Source organism: Tachyglossus aculeatus, chromosome X1, assembly GCF_015852505.1.
Source record: "Tachyglossus aculeatus isolate mTacAcu1 chromosome X1, mTacAcu1.pri, whole genome shotgun sequence".
Taxonomy (NCBI): Eukaryota; Metazoa; Chordata; class Mammalia; order Monotremata; family Tachyglossidae; genus Tachyglossus; species Tachyglossus aculeatus.
The window spans coordinates 113032424-113052363 of record NC_052101.1 but is presented as its reverse complement, the minus strand read 5'-3'; the positions used below and the strand labels follow the sequence as shown (position 1 = coordinate 113052363).

At 63.1% G+C, this 19940-nt stretch overlaps 2 protein-coding genes across 2 annotated transcripts in view; one reads left to right on the top strand and one right to left on the bottom strand.

Moving 5' to 3' along the window:
* Positions 1-1465: 1465 nt before the first annotated feature.
* On the top strand, positions 1466-8091 carry LOC119949914 (CACN subunit beta associated regulatory protein; the record flags this gene model as incomplete). The annotated part of the gene is made up of 10 exons (XM_038771768.1): positions 1466-1536; positions 2005-2077; positions 2317-2462; positions 2692-2753; positions 3128-3290; positions 3497-3671; positions 4169-4324; positions 4625-4817; positions 6777-6960; positions 7722-8091. Coding segments are annotated over exons 2-10 (1497 nt in total), but the record flags the coding sequence as incomplete, so codon positions are not given.
* Positions 8092-11752: 3661 nt separating this feature from the next.
* The window catches only part of STK11 (serine/threonine kinase 11), a 67646-nt gene continuing 59458 nt past the window's right edge, over positions 11753-19940 (bottom strand). The window contains exons 10-11 of the mRNA XM_038772028.1: positions 13805-14061; positions 11753-12362 (exon numbers count right to left, since the gene is read on the bottom strand). Coding sequence (XP_038627956.1) covers positions 13847-14061 — 215 coding nt within the window. The 3' untranslated portion in view covers positions 11753-12362; positions 13805-13846. The remainder of the gene's footprint in view (positions 12363-13804; positions 14062-19940) is intronic.

Here is a 19940-nt window from a genome sequence, read left to right as displayed (position 1 = left end):
CTGCTCCTCGCTCCTGGTGAGGGGAGGCTACGATGTCCTCCACGCAGGGGTGGAAAGTAAGGGGGTCCCCCCCAGGGACCCACCCGGGCACAGATCCTTCACCTGGGGTGATGTCCTTCATCCCCAGCCCCCGCCACCCGCTGGGGTCATCCACTCCAGGGGCTGTGAAGGTGGGAATGGGGGGGGACCCACCAGGAGGCGATGATGATGATGATGATGGTGCTCGTTAGGCGCTTACTATGTGCCAAGCACTGTTCTAAGCGCTGGGGAGGTTACAAGGTGATCAGGCTGTCCCACGGGGGGCTCACAGTTCTAATCCCCATTTTTACAGGTGAGGTAACTGAGGCCCAGAGAAGCGAAGTGACTTGCCCAAAGTCACACAGCTGACAAGTGGCAGAGCCGGGATTTGAACCCACGACCTCTGACTCCAAAGCCCGGGCTCTTTCCACTGAGCCACGCCGCTTCTCTACAGCGGCTGCTTCTCTAAGGCGATGTTGCAGGGTCCCAGCCACCCTCCCTCTCTCCCGCCTTCTCCCCCTCCCTGAGCATCGTCTGGGGGCAGCTCCGGTATCTACTTAGAGAAGTACATTCAGCTTAGGGATGGACGGGAGGAGAAACCCGTTTTACAATCTCCGCCCCCCCATCGCCGGTCACCTCACCGGTATTGAGACAGAGACCGTTGGGGGTTGTCCCGATGGGCAAGGTAGAGAGGGCAGATCCCCCAGCTGAGGGATCCCGGCGCGAAGGAGGTGGTGAAGGAAATCAGAAAGAGTTGGGTGATGATGAGCGCTTAGTACAGTGCTCTGCACACAGTAAGCGCTCAGTAAATACGATTGATGATGATGAGACCCCCTCCTGGAATCCAGCTGGGCTTTCGGAGGGGCGCAAGGCCAGGGAGAGGGGAAGTGGTCTCCAGGGAAGTCAGGCCCCTGAAGGTTCTCGCTCTCTCCCCCATTCATTCAATCAATCAATCAATCAATCAATCGTATTATTGAGCGCTTACTGTGTGCAGAGCACTGTACTAAGCGCTTGGGAAGTCCAAGTTGGCAACATATAGAGACAGTCCCTACCCAACAGTGGGCTCACAGTCTATGAGGGGGAGACAGAGAACAAAACCAAACATGCTAACAAAATAAAATAAATAGAACAGATATGTACAAGTAAAATAGAGTAATAAATATGTACAAACATATATACATATATACATATATATACATATATATACAGATATAGATAGATAGATAAATAGATAGATAGATAGATAGATTGACCTGTCTTACGGGCTGTCCATCTTGCACTCTCCCCCCACCCGTCCCAGCCACCTTCCCTCCCTGCCTCCCTCTCTCCCTCCTGCCGGCTCTGAGTCACTCCCCGTGTGGGTTTGAGTGCGGGAGCTGCTAGGAAGCTTTATTTCGAGCCTTTCTGACGAGGGGCGGGCCGGTGGGCGGGCGAGAGAACCGAGGGAGCTGGGCCAGGAGCAGGCTGCCTGTGGGGCTGCCCGGCCTCGGGAGGAGGAGAAGCAAGAGCTGAGCCAGGGTGAGGGGTGGTGGGGGGGGGGGGGGGGGGGGGGGGGGGGGGGGGGGGGGAGAGGGAGGAGCCGAGCCTTCCCGGGGCTCACTGGGGTACCGTGGGGCCAGAGCGGGCTAGCCGGCGGGAAGGGGGGGGTGGAGATGGGGGTAGCAGCCGGCGGGGACCGACAGTGGGGCCGCAAGGGGAGGAAGAGGGGAGCCAGCAGCCGGGCCCGGCCCCGCCGAGCCCGGGACCGCTGCTTTTCCTTCCTGGAGACAGTGCCTTCTGGGGGCGGTGGAACTGGATTGCTCTGGAAATTAACCGAGGTGGGGAACACAAAGAGGATGAGGATGCTCGAAGCAGAGCCAACCCAGAGGGGTCGGGGCGGGTGGGGGATCGGAATGGCACCCCAAACCCAATCGCGAGCCGAGGAAGGGCAGGGGCGGGGGGCGGTACCGGCGTGCCCCTAGTAACGTCCCTGCTCTCCGTTCCCAGGCCGTCTCTCCAGCCGGGCCGGACCATGAGCGATGACTTAACTTTTTGGGAAAACACCACCGACAGCCCCACGGTGAGTGCTTCCCCTCCCTCCGCTTGCCGACGGGTGGGAGCGTCGATGGCCCAGCCTCCCCCCACGACGACGTCAGCTGTCTATCCCCCCCCACCGGGCAGAGGCCATCCTCCAACACAGCCCCTGGGCCTCTTCGGGGGGCCTCTGGGAGGAAAGGGGAAAGGGTCGGCCCCTCTCTCCCTCAGGCTCACCGCTCTCTCACCCCTTTCCCTTTCCCTCGCCCTTTACGATGCCCCCAGACGGTGCCCAGCGAGGTGGGCACGCAGGATGGGTACGTGCTGCTCCTGGTGCTGCTGTCCATCTTCATTGGGGGGACCCTGGTCCTGCTGTCGGGAATCCTGATCCTCTGCCGGCGCTGCTGGGAGACGGACCGCAGGTATTCCAGGTAGGAGGGGCTCTCCCGGGCCTTCCTCCGTTTCTGGGAGCCGGGGGAGGGGCTGCCCCGGGGCCGGATTTGCTCCGGGGGCAGGGCTGGGGGACCGGTGGGGAAGCCGAGGTCCCCGTCCGAAGGGCGGCCGAGCAAGAGCCGCGCTGCTGGGGAATCAACGTCCGTGTCTGGTGGCGGGGGGGTCTCTCTTGCCTTCCCCTCCGGCCCCCCGGGGCTGTTCCCGCAGAGCCAGCGATGATCCGGAGAAGACCACCGCCACGTACCTGGATGACTCTCAGCCAGCTCAAGGTCAGGGCTCCCTCCCACTCCCAGATCTGCGCAGTCCCCGGGCCCCTCCCCACCCCCTCCAATCTGCTCGGTTCCGGGCATGGAAGTCTCCCGGGCTCATGCCGAGGTTGCTATGGAGATTCATTTCCTGTGTCATTTCTTAGGAAATGGTGGCTAGCAACTCTTGGGTGGTGGTGGTGGGGGGATGCTTGAGGGGTAGGTGTGTGGGGGACACCCCTGGGTGGGGGGGTGGGAGACGGGAAGGAGAGCAGCCACCAAATGAGATCTCCCCCGCCCCCTTCTTCCCAAGCGCTTAGTACAGTGCTCTGCACACGGTAAGCGCTCAATAAATACGATTGATTGATTGATTGATTGATTGATCTCCCGCTCTGCAGATATCACCATCAAGGTAGACGATCCCGACTGCCTATCATCCTCCAGCTACCGGGATGTGGAGACCGAGCGCTTCCTGTCCACTGGCTCCACTGGCCGGCGTGTCTCCTTCAACGAGGCCGCCCTCTTTGACCAGAGCAAGAAGGCGCAGGAGAAGGGGAGGAGGTAGGGGGTTCGGCGGGGTGGGGGGGCGGGCTGGAGCGGGGAGAACCGAAGCGTCACTTGGGGGGCAAAGCCAACTTGACGTGCGAATGAGGACCACAAAATTCGAGGGGTGCAAATGGGCCGCGGGGGTGGGGTGGGGACAGCCAGTGGGGGCCCCGAGGGACTGGGACTCTGAGCGGGCCTTTGCATGGGCGTGCGTGGCGCAGGTACACGCTGACCGAGGGGGACTTCCACCACCTGAAGAATGCCCGGCTCACCCACCTCCACCTGCCCCCGCTCAAGATCGTCACTATCCACGAATGCGACCCCGGAGAGAACATCCTCGCCTTGAAACCCCAGCGGCTCCCTCCCGCCCCCAAGCCCCACCTCTCCATCTTCCAGGTGAAGTCCAGCCCCCGGGGCTCCCCCGTCCACCGGTGGGGTGCCCGGTGGAATGAGTCCCACTTTACCTTCGCGATGATGTCCCGGCTCACCACCCCTCGGGGCCTCAGACGGCAGGCCCGAGGCCCAATCAATCAATCAATCAATCAATCGTATCTATTGAGCTCTTACTGTGTGCAGAGCACTGTACTAAGCGCTTGGGAAGTACAAGTCGGCAACACATAGAGACGGTCCCTACCCAACAGCGGGCCCAAGGAAGGCCTGGGGCGAGGCCCAAGGAAGGCCTGGGGCGAGGCCAAGGCCGAGCCGGAACTGGAACCCAGGCCTCCGCCGTCCCCGTGCCCGTTGTCGCAGAACGGGGAAGGAAGCGCTCATCAGCGCCCGGCCTGGTGGGGGGGCTGAGGCCGCAGGAGAGGCCGGGGTCAGGGCACCGCCCGGCGGGAGCCCCCTTCCCCCCCCAGCTCCCCTCACCTGTCGCCGTTTCCTCTTCCCCGCAGCCTCAGCCCAGCGCCCTGCCGCTGGAGGCCCCCACCGGACATGCCGTGTGCCCTAGCTCGGCCCTGCCCGGGGACACCTACAACTCCACCGTTGACACCAGCTTTGTGGAGACCGCCAGCCCGTCCGTCTCCATGGAGTCTGGGGAGGGCCCATCGGCGAGTGCCTCTCCCCTATCCCGATCTCTCCCGGCCCCCCCACCCCGCGGCCAGAGATGGCCGGGGTCCGGCCCCAGACAGGATCCTACCCTTGGCCCAGCAGGCACCTCTAGGTAGCCAGAGAGGCAGCCGCCCGGACTGCGGCCCCGCCGGAGCCTTTGGCTTCCTGGGCCCCGCCCCTGGGCCCCTTCGGAGCCCTGCGGTCTCCTTCGCCCCAGGGCCAGTTGGGGGGATGGAGGTGACTGGCCAAAGGGACGTGCCCGCTCACGCCCACCGCTCCCCTCCCCCCCTCCCCCCCAGGGCGATGCGGGCAGCGGGGCGGGCGATGGTGGCAGTGGGGAGGAGGCCTCCCCGGCACCCGGCCAGGGCACCGTGCTGCAGTTCTTCACCCGCCTGCGGCGCCACGCCAGCCTAGAGGGCACCAGCCCCTACTTCAAGATCAAGAGGTGGACGCTGAAGAGCAACCAGCGGGCCTCGAGTCTGGACACCAGAGGTTTGTGGTGCCGGGGGCCCTCGCCCCCTCACCCCCCCGCCCCCCTGGCGAAGGGCGAGCAGCTCACCGCCAGCGGGGAGCCCACGGCCCGGTTCACAGGGTGGACCTGGAAGGGCCCAGCCCGGGGAATCAGAGTCCGTCTGGATTCGGGCCTGCCCTCGGTAGTCCCCAGTGTACGGTGGGGCCCTGCTGCGGTCTCTGCCTCCTCTCGGCCTCCCCTCAGCAGTCGCCAGTGTACAGTAGGGCCCTGCTGCGGTCTCTGCCTCCTCTCGGCCTCCCCTCAGTAGTCCCCATTGTAAAGTAGGACCCTGCTGCGGTCTCTGCCTCCTCTCGGCCTCCCGGCGGTGGCCAGAGGCGGGTCGCCTGCCTGCAGAAGAGAGAGGACCACCGGGGTTGGAGTCGGGCATCGATGCCCGGGGCCGCCCAAGATGTCAGTCGGGAGATTGGCCCTGGCCCTCTGCCCTCTCTCCTCCTTCCGCTCCCTGATTTTCTTCGGCAGGGTCAAGGCCGTGGCTTGGATGGCCAGGGGCAGGGGAGGGGCCGAGGCTGAAGCGGGCAAGCGGGGTCCGCCAGGTCTACGTTCCTGCCCCCCCACCCCCCGCCCCGGGGCAGCACTCCCCAGACCCCCCCGCTCAGGGGCACACCCCCAGCCCCGGGGCGGAAATGATGGGAGAGAAGGTGTGAGAGCCACCTCTCCCCATGCCCCTCTCCTCTCTCACCCCCTGTCTTTGAGAGAGCCATCTCCACAGAGGGGATCGACTTGAGATCCCGACAACTGCCCAGACCTCCGTGTGTCCACTTTGGAAATTGGCCACGGGTAACCCGCGAACTCCCAGTCGCTAGCGTGCCTCCCTCCGTGTGCCCGAAGTCCCCAACCGGGGCCCAAGGCGCTCCACCGTTTTTGTGTTATCAGTCGTTTTGCGTTATCCACTCTACCCCTCCCCTGGCGTCGACCGTCGACTGTCGTTGGAGTGTCTCTGGCGGCTTTTCTCCCCGGGTGACTCCCACGTCCTTTGCCAATCTTATGTCATTTCTCCTCCCAGCATCCCCGGGAGCTGGGGCAGGGGGCAGAGGTTACTCTCTCCCTCCTCTTTTAAAAGGAGAAAACTGAGGCTCGGAGAGATGGAGTCCCAAGGTCGCCCAGCAAATGGGCGGGAGGGGGCAAACGTGGGCTTCACTCTTTCGTCAACTGAAGGGTGACTTCTCTGGACTCGGAAGTGTGCGTGTGTGTGTGCGTGTGTGCGCGCGCGCATGCGCACACACACACATACACGCACGTGCCTGATCAGAGCCGAGTGTTTCTTTTTGGAGGGGGTGAGATGGGGGAGCGAGGGGCTGTAGGTTTGACAGTGTAACAGGCCTCCTAAGCGGAGAGCATCATCATCATCATCGTCATCAATCGTATTTATTGAGCCCTTACTATGTGCAGAGCTGGATGGTGGAGTGTGTTGCGGGGTGTGTCCTTGAGCATGGGGGACTGCCGCTTTGGGTAGAGGGGGGGAGTCCGTAGAGTTGGGGAACCGGCGGTGGAGGAGGTTGACCTGGAAGTGGCCATGTTTGGCCGAGCCGTCGGCCTGACCCCACTCCAGAGGTCGATCCTTCCCAGCCAAACCAAAATCCCAAACCAGGCAGGCACAACCGTCTGGTTTGGGGAAACCGCTGGGGTGCGAGGGTCGCCCTCGGTTGCTGTCCAGCCCCCCGCACCATGTAGCCAGAGACCCAGGTGCTCTGGCCTCAGCCGGGTTTGGCGGGGATGGGTGGGGGCAGGTCCTCTGCTGGGACATTTCAGGGTTTGGGGAGAGCTAGGCTGGACACTGCGGCGGAGCTCCGGTGGTTTCAGCCTCCTCTTCTCCCGCTGGAGCTGTGGGCCAGGGCTCGCGGTGGAGGGATGCCGGGCGGTGGAGGGGTGGGTCGATGGCCAGTTCACTGCCCCGTCGCTCCGGCGGCCCTCCCCTCCAGGCTCCCCCAAGCGACACCACTTCCGGCGGCAGCGGGCAGCCAGCGAGAGCATGGAGCAGGAAGAGCGGGCCCCCGCCCAGGTGGATAGCATCCAGTACATCGCCCGCACGGAGCACGTGGCCTTCCAGGCCCCAGCCGGCCCCTTCCTGGCGGCCCCCGCCAGCCCCCCACCCGCTCTCGGCAGGTATTCTTCTGTAGATAGAGGGGGCAGGGTGGACCCAGCAGCCAACATATCCTCTCTGCAGCCAGCCCAGAGCCAGGTCGGGGGGAGGGGAGGGAGGTGCGGCTTGGCCGGGTGCCGGTCCGATGCCGACACCACCGATGTGGATCCCTGGTGGGATTCGGCCATCCCGGGAGGAGGAGGAGGAGGAGGAGGAGGGCAAGTTGTTGGCAAGCCACCCTCTTTCCTGGGGCCGGCTGCAGAGGGGTGATCTCTGGAGGGGGGTACGGGTGTGACTCCCTCCAACCTTGGTCCACCTGGGGGTGGGGGACCGGGCCCGGATCCTCCAGTGCAGATTGGAGTGCTTCCTAGGCCCAGGTGACGGGCTGGGGTTGCTGCCTGGTGGGGGAGATCTCCAGGCATGGGGGTCAATTGACGGAGCATGGCGGCGCGCTTCCTAGGCCCAGGTGACGGGCTGGGGTTGCTGCCTGGTGGGAGAGATCTCCAGGCATGGGGGTCAATTGACGGAGCATGACGGCGCGCGCCCTCGCACGTGTGTGTGTGTGTGTGTGAGAGAGAGTGTGTGGGTGTGGCATCCTGGCAATCAATCGATGGGATTGATTGAGCGCTTGCTCTGTGCAGAGCACTGAGGGTCCGGGAGAGTACGACGGAGTAAGTAGAGCCGATGGATCCCTGCCCTCGAGGAGCTTCCAGTCGGGCGGGGCCGGGCCCTGGCCGGCCGAGGCGCTGACGGCCGGGGGGCGGGGGGGGGGTGGTCTTTGCAGGTTAGAGAAGGCGGAGGCGGCCGCGGTGGCAGCAGGAGCCCCCGACGGCCCCGGGGCCCCGGAGGGGAGAAGCGGCGGTAGGCCGGAGCGGCGGCCGGAGGAGGAGCGGGAGGAGGAGCGGGAGGAAGAGCGGCAGCAGCAGCAGCAGCAGGAGGAGCAGCAGCAGGCGGCCCCCCCGGCGACGACCCCCACACCCACCATCTACCGGGACATCTGGAGCCTGCGGGCTTCGCTGGAACTGACGGCCGGCTCGGAGCCGGGCGGGGCCAACAACGACCGGGACTCGGTGCGCAGCGGCGACAGCGCGGGCTCGGCCGGCGGGGGGCCGGGCGCCGACGGGCCGCCGGGCGCCGACGGGCCGCCGGGCGCCGACGGGCCGGGGCCGGGGGCCGGGGCCCCGGCCGGCTTCTCCCCGCCCCCGGCCCCGCCGCCGCCGCTCCCGCCGCCGCCCCCGGCCCCGGCCCCGCCGCCGTCGCCGCCCCCGTCGCCGTCGCCGTCGCCGGCGGCGGCGGCCCGGCCCAAGGCCGAGGAGGGCGACGCGGGGGCCCGCAAGCTCCTGCAGATGGACAGCGGCTACGCCTCCATCGAGGCTCCCGGGCGGGGAGGCGAGGAGGCCCCGACGGCCTCGGAGAAGCGCTTCTGCTTCACCCGGGCCGGGCGCACGGGCACCGTGTTCGACAGCTTCGAGGCGGCCGCGGGCCTGGCGGAGGAGGAGGAGGAGGCGGCGGCCAGGGGCGGGGGCGGCGGCCTCGTCGACGCCCACCCCCCGCCCCGGGAAGCCCCTTCCAGCCCCCGGGCCCGGGCGCTGCGGCGGCGGGACTACAGCATCGACGAGAAGACGGACGCCCTGTTCCACGCCTTCGTCCGCCACGACCCGCGGTTCGACGAGGCCCCCGGCCGGCCCAAGCACCGGGCCCGGGCCCCGCCGCGGCGCCAGTGGCCCCGGAGCCGCCAGCACAGCGACCCCGGCCTGCGGCCCCCGGCCGGGCTGGAGCGGCAGCGGGCCCCCCCCGCGCCGGGGCCACAGCGTCGGGGCCCAGCCCGAGGCCCGGCCCCGCCGGCCCCTCCCGCGCCTCGCCGGCTCGGCCGCCGCGGCGGGGCCGCCCGGCCCGGCGCCCGGCTCCGAGGCCATCGAGGAGGAGGAGCCGCCGGCCCCCGGCCCCGGGGCCGTCGACGAGGAGGAGGAGGAGGAGGAGGAGGAGGAGGAGGAGCCGCCGCCCGCCGGCGGGGCCGGGCCGGAGGCGGCCAGGACCGAGGGCCCCCCCGGCTGCCCGGGGCCCGGCCACTGCCGGGGCCCCGCCGGAGGGGCCCTGCTGCTGGGCCCCGGGGCCGAGCTGCTGGCCAAGGTGGCCGGGGGGCTGGAGGACAGACTGTTTCCCCGCTTGAGCCGCCCCGCCGAGAGCCCCGAGCCCGCCGCCCTCCTCGCGGCAGCGGCCCCCACCTCCCCAGACCACAGCCCCGTGTAGCCGGGGGGCGCGGGCCGGCGGGGGCTGCCCATTCCCCCAGCCAGCCAGCCAGCCAGCCAGCCATCGATTGATCGCTTTCGGTGCGGGAGGGGGGGAGGAGAAGGGCGGGACGTCATTAACCCCACTTCATCCCTGGGTTTGGGGGGGGGGGGGGCGCACCCCATTTCCCTCCGGGGCGGGCTGTTGGTTTGAAGGGACCGCCCCTCCAGCCCCATCGCAAACGCTGCCGAGCCCCAGCGTTTACCTCACGTCACGGACTGGTGTAGCAGACACGTCCCCCCCCCCGCCCCCCCATGCTCGCACACGCTCATTTCTTCATGTGGGTTTTTACAAGCAATAACCTCCCCTTCCCCTTGCCAGCTGTGGAAGCTTCACCGCCCGCCCCCCGAGCCCCGGGGCTGGAGGGCCTGGGCTGGACGGGGAGCGGGCCTACGGCCTGCGGTCGCAGGCCAGGAGTCGCCCAACTCTCCTTTCCCCCCATGCCAACTTTCCATCGCTTGTGAGGCCAGGGCTGATGGCACGGAACAACAATTGGGGGTCCTCCCAGTTGCACCCCACAGCTCTCAGGTCTTGGCAGGGCGAGGCTGGGGGGCAGAGCGGGTGGGCTTGAATTTAGCCGGAAAAGCCGGGCCCCGTCCGCCCCGCAGAGCCGGTGGCGTCGTTCCTCCCGTCCCACCCCAGCCCCACAGGGACAATCGATCGATCGATCGATCGTATTTATTGAGCGCTTACTGTGCGCAGAGCACTGGACTAAGCGCTAGGGAAGTACAAGTCGGCAACACACAGAGACAGTCCCTACGAGGCCAGGGTTTGGCTGCTGGGGTTTCGCCCTCCTCTCCCCACCGCCCCGCCGACACCGTCCGCCAGCCCGGAGCGGGCCCCAGCCGTCAGGTGCCTTGTGTGGAGCTGCCCTCGCCGCTCACCCTTTCCTTCCCCCACCCTGGGCAGGCCCCAGGAGGGAAGGGGTGAGGGGAGGAGGAAGAGCCGTGGCCGTCCCAAGCCCCCTCCCCGACATCTTGCTGCAGGAGTCAATGCTGCTCTTCCACCCTGCCACCTCCCCGTCCACCGGATTTCAAAGGTCCGGCCCATCCGCTGCTGCCGCCGCCCCCGAGGCCCAGGCCCAAACCTTCGTCCCGGCTCCGTCAAGCCTGCGCTCCTCCTTTTGAACGAACAAATGGTTTTGTGTTAACTTATTAATTTATTTCCTGTGTCCCGGCTCAGCGGTGGCCGGATGCGTGTTTCCAGAAGCATTGGCAGAAACCTCTCACCCGCCACGGTGTGGGTCAAACCCAACCAGAGGCCGAGGGGGAGGAGGCTCCTCGCCCCCTCCCCGCCAAGATCTGCCTGCCTGGCGTCCCCCCCGCCTTCCCGTCACACTCTCTCTCGTGTTTCGACTTCTGCATGTGAACGAACGTGTAGCGAGGGCCGTTTTCACCTCCCTCCTACCGTTAGTGAGTCGCCGTGGGCCAAAGCACTGAAAAAAATCAGATTAGTTTTTAAATTTAAGTAAAAAAAAACCCCAGACAAACCGTCTCTCCTTTCTCCTAAGCTTGGTCGTCCTCACCCGGTGTCCGGGCTGTTTTCAGCCGGACCGGGGAAGGGGGTTCTCGCGTGGCATCTCCCCTTCTCCCACCGGAGCCGGGTGGCAGCGGGTGGAGGCAGAGGACTCGGATGTCACCCACCTATCTGGCCGGCGCCGGGCATCCAGCCTCCGCTTCTCTGGTTTGGCGCTCGGGGGTCGCAAGGGGGATGGAGGGTGGAGATGGTGCGGGGAGGGGGGGCGGGCACGGGGCACCCCCGTGGCCCCCGAGGAGAGCGGAGCGACCGGCCGGTCCACGTCTGGCTGGGGGCCGGGGTTTTTTTTTTTGGGGGGGGGGGGGCCTCAGTCTGACCCTCCTCTACAACCCCCCGTGCCCACCGCGCAAAAAAGTGGGTAGAGGACCTGCCAGCCAGGGATACAGCTGTGTTTAAGTCCGGGTGGGCGGCCACCTCCGACCTTTGCAAGCAACCGCTTGGGCCTCTGTTCCAAACATAGGAGGGACGGGTCCTGGACCCAGTGGAGGCACTTCGGGGTCTCCCACTCCTCCTTGCCCCAGACAGGGAAGGGAGGGAGAATCCGGGGAAGGGCGAGGACCCAAACCTCCGCTCCGCTCAGAAACGCAGCGTGGCTCGGTGGAAAAAGCACGGGCTTGGGAGTCAGAGGTCGCGGGTTCAAATCCCGACTCCGCCACTTATCGGCTGTGTGACTTTGGGCGAGTCACTGAACTGCTCTGTGCCTCAGTTACCTCACCTGTAAAACGGGGACTGAGACTGTGAGCCCCACGTGGGACAACCTGATCACCTTGTATCCTCCCCAGCGCTTGGAACAGCGCTTTGCACATAGCAAGCGCTTCACAAATGCCATCATTATGATTATATATTATAACCGGCAACCAGCCCAGCCCGGGCAAGCTGGGCGCCCCGCCCGCCGGGGACCGACCCACATTCCAGTCCCCAAACCCCCTCGCCCCCACGATCAGGCCCGACAACCACAGCTCCAACACAACTCTCCGTTTTATTTTTTTCTTTTAATTAAAAAAAAAAAAAAAAGGAGAGAAAAAGAAAATAATTCCAGGCCCTGGGCACCTCTCCCCTCTACCCCTTGCTCAGCCCTGTACACCATGCAACGTAGTTTAATAGGAAGTTTTTTTTTTTTTAATACCTGTCGCTTTTTGTGGGGTTGTGGTCTGTTTGAAACACATAACGATGTGGAGAAAAGTCTCTAATATATTGCAAAGTAAAAACAAAACCCAAAAGAGATACCAGTAGTCTAAAACATAAAGTGCATTGAGATGGCTTTGCACAAAAAAGTTTTCCGCGGCCAGGAAAGGAGCGGGAGGGCTGCCCGCCCTGGTTCGCTCTGTCTGCCCCCCGCGCTCCGGGGGTGGGGGATGCAGAGGGAGAAAGGGGCAGTGCCCAGTCGTGAACTTAAAAATGAAATCGGTGGCAATCGGCCAAAGGGAACATTGGGTGCCTGACTGCAAGTCTCCCTCCTCTTTGTGGCCCGGAACTGTTGGCCGGCGGTCCCCCGGCGACCGGAGTGAATTGGGTGAAGGGGGTGGGGGATATTTCCCGGGTCATCTTGCATCAGCTGGTGGCGAGACACACTGGGAACGTCCAAGAACGCTGCGCCGGCCTGAGGGGGACAGAGGGGAGAGAAGCAGTTACTCTGGGTTCAGGGGGCAGAAGGCGAGGGGGAGAAGACTGGTCTTCGCCCAGTCCCATCCCACCCCTCCCTCCGCCCCCACTCCTCCTGTTGGGTTCGGGGTGCCCAAGCCGCAGGTGTGTCGAGGCTGCAGTCCAAGGACCTCAGTTGGGGGGGGGGGGGGGGTGAGGTCCCAGGGTGCGTCCTAGTGCAGGGGTTCAGATGACTCCCAACACCCCACCTGCCCCTTGGAGCTCCCGACCCCTCAACCTGAGGATCTAGGTGAGGGTGGGGTGGTGGGACTCTCAAGGGACGGACGGAGCCGGGGGGGCGGGAGAGGGAGACGGGATCGTCATCTGAACTCTTGAGGCAGAAAGCCCGTTCGGAGTTGGCAGTAAGGGAGAGCCACGATGGCACGTGAGCAGGGCCAGGACCGCCCGCCTGCTCGCCCGCTCTGGTGGCGGGATGACTCAGCTGGGCCCCCGCTGTACGGCCGTGCGCGCGAGCGGGCAGACCAAGTCAGCGCTCGGGTGGCGATGAGATGATTGGGATTTCGTCATCCACCCCCGCTCCCCCCCACCCTGCGTCTCCCACCCACACAGAGACGCACAGTCAATGGTGAGCCGAGTGTGGGCTTAACTCTTTCCTGGAAACGGGGCTCAGATCGGGGAGGGTGGGGAGCTTGTGGCAGGGCTGGTTGCGGGGGTGAGGGGGGGCGGTGAGGGGGAAGAGAAGGGAGGGAGCACCCTCGCGCTCCCTCCCTTTCCCGGGCACCTCAAAACAGATCACTGCGAGGAATGGGGAGGGACGTGTGGAGAAAATAGGAAAGGAGACTGGGGCTAGAATAGATGCTCCCCTCCCCGCTAACCAGCCGGGAGCTGGTGTCCTCAGGGGTGGGAGGTGGTTGGTAACAGCCCAGACCTCGAGAATCAGATGCCAGCCAGAAGCTCGGCTGCCACCTCAGGACTTTGGGAAGCCCCCCACCTTATCCCACACCGTTGATGGAGTGAGGGCAGAGGTGTCAGACGGCCACGGGGGCAATGGGAGTCGGTACCTGCGCACACATCCTGGGTTCCCGGGTGTGTGTGGTGTGTGTGTATGTGAGTGAGATAGGGAAAGAGAAAGTGAGTGCATGTGTGTGGCCACTGTTCCCGCCCCAACAGCCACCTGGGCCAGACTCCCGGCCTCACTCCCCCTGGGGCCCTAAGACCCCAGACTGGGGCAGGGGGGTGGCCTCTGAGCAGCCCGCTCGCCTCCATAGCCCATACTACCTGCTACATTTGTAAGGGCCTTCTTCCCTCCCCCCCGGCTCCCCTCGCCTTAACGAGGCAACCAGGATGGGTTTAATCCCCTGGCCTCAGAAGCCCCCGCCCTTTTGACCCTCGTCTAGGCTGACCCAGGCTCTCTCCAGCCTCCTCCCACCCAGGACTCACCCGTAAGGGCGGCAGCCCCCCTCCCTCCGCCCCAGGAGGGGGTCACTGCTGCTTGCAGGCCGAGAGCCGGCGGATCTTGCTGCTGGCAGAGGTGGCCTTGCGGGAGGGGTTGGAGGAGGCGCTGGCCCTGCGCTCGGCTTTCGATTTGGTGCTCAGCTGGGCGGTCTCCGTGCCGTTCATGCACACCGGCTTGGGCGGTTCCTGGCTACTTCCGGGGCCCGGTCCATTCTGACCAGGCTCTTCATCAGGCACCTGTCCTGGAAGGCAAACAAAGCTGGGTGAGTTGGGGGGGGGGGGGGACGGACCACCAACCGAGAGTCCCAGCTCGGCCTCGCCGCCGCCCCCAAAAATCCCACACGCCGCCCTGGTCGCCGCAGCTCAGGAAGGGAACCCGGATGGGGGACCGAGCAGTCGCCCCGCGAGGACAGACGAGGAAGGCTGGGACCCTTCTGGCTGGAGAGACGTGGGCCGGGAGGGGACGGGATTGGTCCCGATAGGATCACGGGGAAGGTGGGCAGGTCGGAGGGCCAACCGGGGAAATGACGGTCCTCGAATCACTGGGACGAGGGGGTGCCCGTGCAAATTTACGGGTGGCAGGTGGAAACCGAAGGAAAAACGCTTCTCCAGCCGGTGGGAGGTAAGGAGGTCAACCAGTTGATCGATGGTGCCTAATGCGGGCTGAGCACTGCACTTGGCAGAGCACACAGAGACATGGCCCCTGCCTTCTAGAAGCTTCCAATCTAACAGGAGAGACAGGTGGACGTAAATTATTTACAAGCAGCGGGAGCAAGAGGATGGACAAGGCTTTAAACCGGTAATGGCAAGAGTACGCAAGATGAAATATTTATTCATCTAAGTGAATATATAAGTAGCATACAGAGACTTTGACTCAGAGCCCCCATCTATATATTGAGATATACATCTCGATATTCATACACGAGCGCTGAGGCTGGGTGTAAAACACCTAAGCGATCAGGGTGGCCGTCGGGTTGACAGGGGCTGGGACCACGGGAATTAACCAGGGAGGATTTCCGGAGGCGGCGGGATGGAATTCGTGCCCCTGAGATGGGGTACGGGGGGGTCTGGGGGAAAACGCGGGGTGCTGGATGGCCCGTCCCTAAACCGTGAGGACGAACGTCCGGGAGGGCCATCGGCACGGCAGATGGTTCCCTCGAGCGTCCCACTGCCGCAGATGAGAGTCCCGGGCTGGACCGACTGTGGAGTTGAGTCAGGACCCGGCATCTGGTCAGCTTAGAGTTGGTGCTCCCCAACCCTAGGGGGGACAGTACACATCCCCTGCCCCTGGAGTCCTGTCGGTTCCTCACCCCCCACCCCGACTCCCTGGAGGACGGACACAGATGGCTTGGACCCCCGAATCCCGCCTGCCCCCAGCATCCCTCGACTCAGCCCAAGGCAGGCTGACTGCCACCACCAACCGGACTTGGGAGGCAGTTTGGCCCCCTACAGGGACCGGTCACCTGGCTGAGCAGGACCATTCAAGCACGAGCTGGACACCAACCGGGCACGAGCTGGGCTTGGGGGGTGGGAGGGTTATGGGAAATCCTTGCCAGGGGGAATGGGGAGACTGAACGAATGAAAGCTGTAGGACCTCAATGGTGCTCAGAACCTCAGAGGAGCTCAGATCTCCCAGGCCGTCTGAGATCTGTGCTGCCAGAGCCAGGCATGGGGCCCCCCGTGCCCCCCCGCTGGCCGCCTGCCCTCTGCCAGGCATCCTCCACGCCCTCCAAGATCATTTCAAACCTCCCCGGAACGTCCTGCTCTGGTGGATCTGGAAGATGAGTCACTGATGGCTGCAAAGTGAGCGGGTGTCATTTGGTGAGGCTCAGCAGTTCCCACTCCAGGCTGGCTGGGCCCGAGACACCAATTTCCCTTCCCCCAGCCTCAGTCATGGCGGGGGGTCTCGGGGCAGGGACCCTCAGAGGATGTCTCGCACCCGGCCCCAGTCGCGAGGCGCTTCCCGCCCGGCCCCCGGCTCACCCACCAGGTCCTCCAGAGAAGGATTACGGCAGCCCACCGGCAAGGGGGTCAAAGCATGACCCTTCAATGCCGGCCTGCCGCTGGGACCACTGTGAGCAGCTACAGTGGTAGAACAGCAGCTAGACCCATGTTCTGAGAAGAGGTGCAAGGACCTCCGTGAAAAGGCTGCCTACTGGACCGATGCCGTTTAGGGTGGCTTGGTTCTGGGAATTCTCCAACCCCGCTCCCGCCTGGGCTGGTCCAGGGTGACAGGGCGAGGGAGGGATTCAGAGTTTGCAGGGTCAAGGCGCAGACTTGCTTTTTACCATCTTCTTCACCACAAGCAGGGGAAACGGCCACCGCTGCCCAAAGGTTGTCCTGTTGCAGGACAGGTTGCGGGTCTGATCCTCACCCTGAGTCAAAAGGGCCCAATCCCACACTCGAAGAAAGAACAGGGACCCTCTGTGGCCTGGGGCTACCCTCCCAATTGGGCTCATCTCCTTCCCACTCTTCTGGCCTGAGGGTTTGACCGCCTTGCTTCCCTCTGCACATCCCTATGCACGGAGCCCCCACGGAAGGGCAGTTAGAGAGCCCAGCCGCGCTACCTGATGGGACAGGGAGGGCCTGGGGGGACCCCGGCGGGCCGAGTGGGGCAACTGAGGCTTTACCAGGTTTCCAGCCTGATTCCCTGGCAGTCTGGAGTAGGGCAGGACTCCCCAGGGGAGGTGCCTGCCGCTGTCTCGGTGCCCTCACTCGGACCCGGGCTGAAGGCATTTCACTGGAGTCTGGAGCAGAGCTCTCTGGCCTCGGAGCCACCTGGCTGTGAGCCAACCTAATTAAGCCAAGTCAAATAAACCCCCCGATCCTCTTCCTTTCCATCCTGCCGGCCCCAACCAACGTGTGGGGGAGGACGGAAGACAGAAAGGGCGGAAACAGCACATCCCAGGAAATTTCTCCGGGTAATGAAGTAAGAGATAGAGAGATAGGGAGAGAAAGCGAGCTGGAGAGTGACACACACACGATACGCACAGACAAGGACAGTCAGCGAGAGAAACACACACCCACACACAGGCAAGGGCAGACAGAAAAAGGGACACAGAGAGAGGGAGCCAACAAGATGGGGGGAGAGAGAGAGAGACAGAGAATCAGAGAGCGAGAGAGAAAATGGAAGTCCATTTTATCCGCCCTCCCTTAATGGCAGCTGCCAGAGCTCAATTAGTGAAAATGCAAAAACGTAACTCTGAAAATAGGCTTTTCATGCCCGTCACTGCCGCCCCCACAGAAGCCCGTAACCCACTGTACCATGTCCATTAGCGCAGCCACAACCGTCTCCCAGCTCCCGCTCTGGCTGAACCAAACGCCGCCGCAGCCGGCGGACGCTTCGGGGTGGACAGAGGCCGGCTCCGCGGCCCAGCCTGCGTACGTGCCGCTTTCCGGGACATGAAAGCCGGTGAAAAAAACAAACCCAATGCGGAAAGGGGCTCACGCGTTCGGCTTCCACATATGCACGGCCGCCCGCCCGCGCCTCGGAAACCGACCATTATTAAAGGCATCTCGGGAAGGACCGGGCGCCCTTATTTTTAGACGCTGGGGGCTGTAGCTTTTCTAACCCTTGAGGGATCAACCGAAGGCAACAGTAAGGACCAATTCCCCAAACCTTGTACCTCGCTACCAGGCGGGGCAGGAACTCAAGAGACTTAACTGACCCGGGGTCTCGCCCCCTTTGTTCTGAATCCAAATCCCACCTCTGCTTGCGATTCACTCGCTTTTTCACGTGGTCCCACCGACCTGAGCTGCTCACGGGCTGCTTTAATCAAACGGCCACTGCGGGAGAAGCAGCCCTCTTCGGGGAGGGGGCTCCTTGCTGGCCGGGGTTTCTTCTTAGATAACAAGGGCTCCCATTCCTCCCCCTACTCCCCTCGGCTTGGCCTTCCGCTTCAACCCCCAACCCGGAGGTTGCGATTCACCCCCTCCCCGCCCCCAGAGCACCTGGGCTCAAAGCCTTATACTCTGCTGCTTCCCCTAGCTGTAATTTATTTTAGTGTCCGTCTCCCCCATTAGATCGGCAGCTCCTTGTGGGCAGGGATTGTGTCTACCACCTCTATAAGATTTGCCCTCTCCCAAGTGTTTCATACAATGCTCCAAACACAGGCGGCGCTCACCAAATGCCACTGATTTGATTGATGGCTCCCCTTGCCCCCTACTCTCCCTCCTTCACACCAAAACACCGAGGCCCTCTGAGGTCCCAAGTCTCCCCTCCTATCAAGAGGCCCGGGAGACTCCTCCATTCAAAAAAAAAAAAACCAGCCACATGTCTTGATCGATGATTAATTGCATTGGGCACCGTGGGAGACCCCAGACACCCAATTCAGGGGACAGCCCTCTCCTCCTCTGCCAGGCAAACCCCAAGACCCCCGACCCCCACCAACCCAACTCCCCAACTATGGGTGTACACAAACCCAGCTTCTCACTCAGTCCCTTTTCCTGGACAGACTGGATCAGTGGCCCCTATCTGAGCCCCCATTTCCTACGGTAGAAAGCAATGGGGGAGGGTTCAAGTCCTCTACCTGCCTGATGGGAGGCCGAATGACATCAACTGAGACACTCCCTCTCCCCGACATCTTCAGGGTCAGGAGACGGCAGGACGGGCAGGGGATCAGGGGCCTGGGCCAGTGGAAGGGTCATCATTCCCCCCGACTTTGGCCTTAAAAACAAGCTGGACGTCTCCAACTTCCAGCTTCAGGGACCCAGAGGTACACTCCTGCCCCAGAGGCTGTGTGATGGAGTGGTGGTGGGCTACTGAGCAAACACTCCACTTTGCCCCCTCAAAAAGGTACAAAGGTTCTCTCCCTTCTTTCCCAAGCCCTAGGATGGATGGACGGACAGAGGGGCGAGGGCTGGGGGTAGTGGCTCTAAGATGCCTTCCCTGAGAGTCACTGAAAGCAAGATGTCAGGGCAAAGATCCCCCTTAGGAGCTGAGGGAGCAGAAGGGGCCGTGGTTCCCACAAACCCGCTCCCTGCACAGATCTCAGCCCAGCTCCGGGCCCAAACCAGCCTAGGTCCGGCTTTCCTTTCAATGAATCGACCAGCAGTATTTATTGAGCACTCATTATGTGCAGGGCGCTGCCCTAAGAACCTTTTTTCCCCCCTTCTAATGGTATTTGTTAAGCACTTACTATGTGCCGGGCACTGTACTAAGCGCTGGGTAGATTCGAGGTGGTCAGTTTGGACACAATCCCTGCCCCGCATGGTGCTCACAGTCTTAACCTGTGAGAAGCAGCGTGGCTTAGCGGCAAGAACCCGGGCTTGGGAGTCAGAGGTCGTGGGTTCTAATCCCGGCTCTGCCACATCAGCTGTGTGACCTTGGGCAAGTCACTTCACTGGGCCTCAATTCCCTCATCTATCAAATGGGGATTAAGCCTGTGAGCCCCACGTGGGACAACCTGATTATCTTGTAACTACCTCGGCACATAATAAGTGCTTAACAAATACTGGCATTATTATTAACTTCCATTTTACAGATGAGGTAACAGAGGCCCAGAGAAATGAAGTGACTTGCAGACCCAGCAGATGAGTGGCAGAGCCAGGATTACAACGCAGGTCCTTCTGACCCCCCAGGCTTGGGCTTTCTCTATCCATTAGGCAATGCTGCACTTGAAAGTACACAGTCCGACAGATAGGAAGACCTGATCCTTTGCCCACAAGGAGTTTACAGACTACAGAGGGAGACGGTCATTAAAACAAACAACGGAAGAAACGGTGGAGTATACGGATAGGGATGTAAATGCTATGGGGCTGGGGATGGGGTGAATATTCAGAGGGCTTACAAGCACAGGTGATGCAAAAGCAGCATGGCCTAATGAAAATAATAATAATAACGATGGCATTTATTAAGCGCTTTCTATGTGCAAAGCACTGTTCTAAGCGCTGGGGAGGTTACAAGGTGACCAGGTTGTCGCTCACTGTCTTAATCCCCATTTTACAGATGAGGTAACTGAGGTCCAGAGAAGTTAAGTGACTTGCCCAAAGTCACCCAGCTGACAATTGGCGGAGCTGGGATTTGAAACCATGACCTCTGACTCCAAAGCCCGGGCTTTTCCACTGAGCCACGCTGCTTCTCTATGAAGCTCTTTTCTAGTGAAAGCAGCACAGGCGGGGG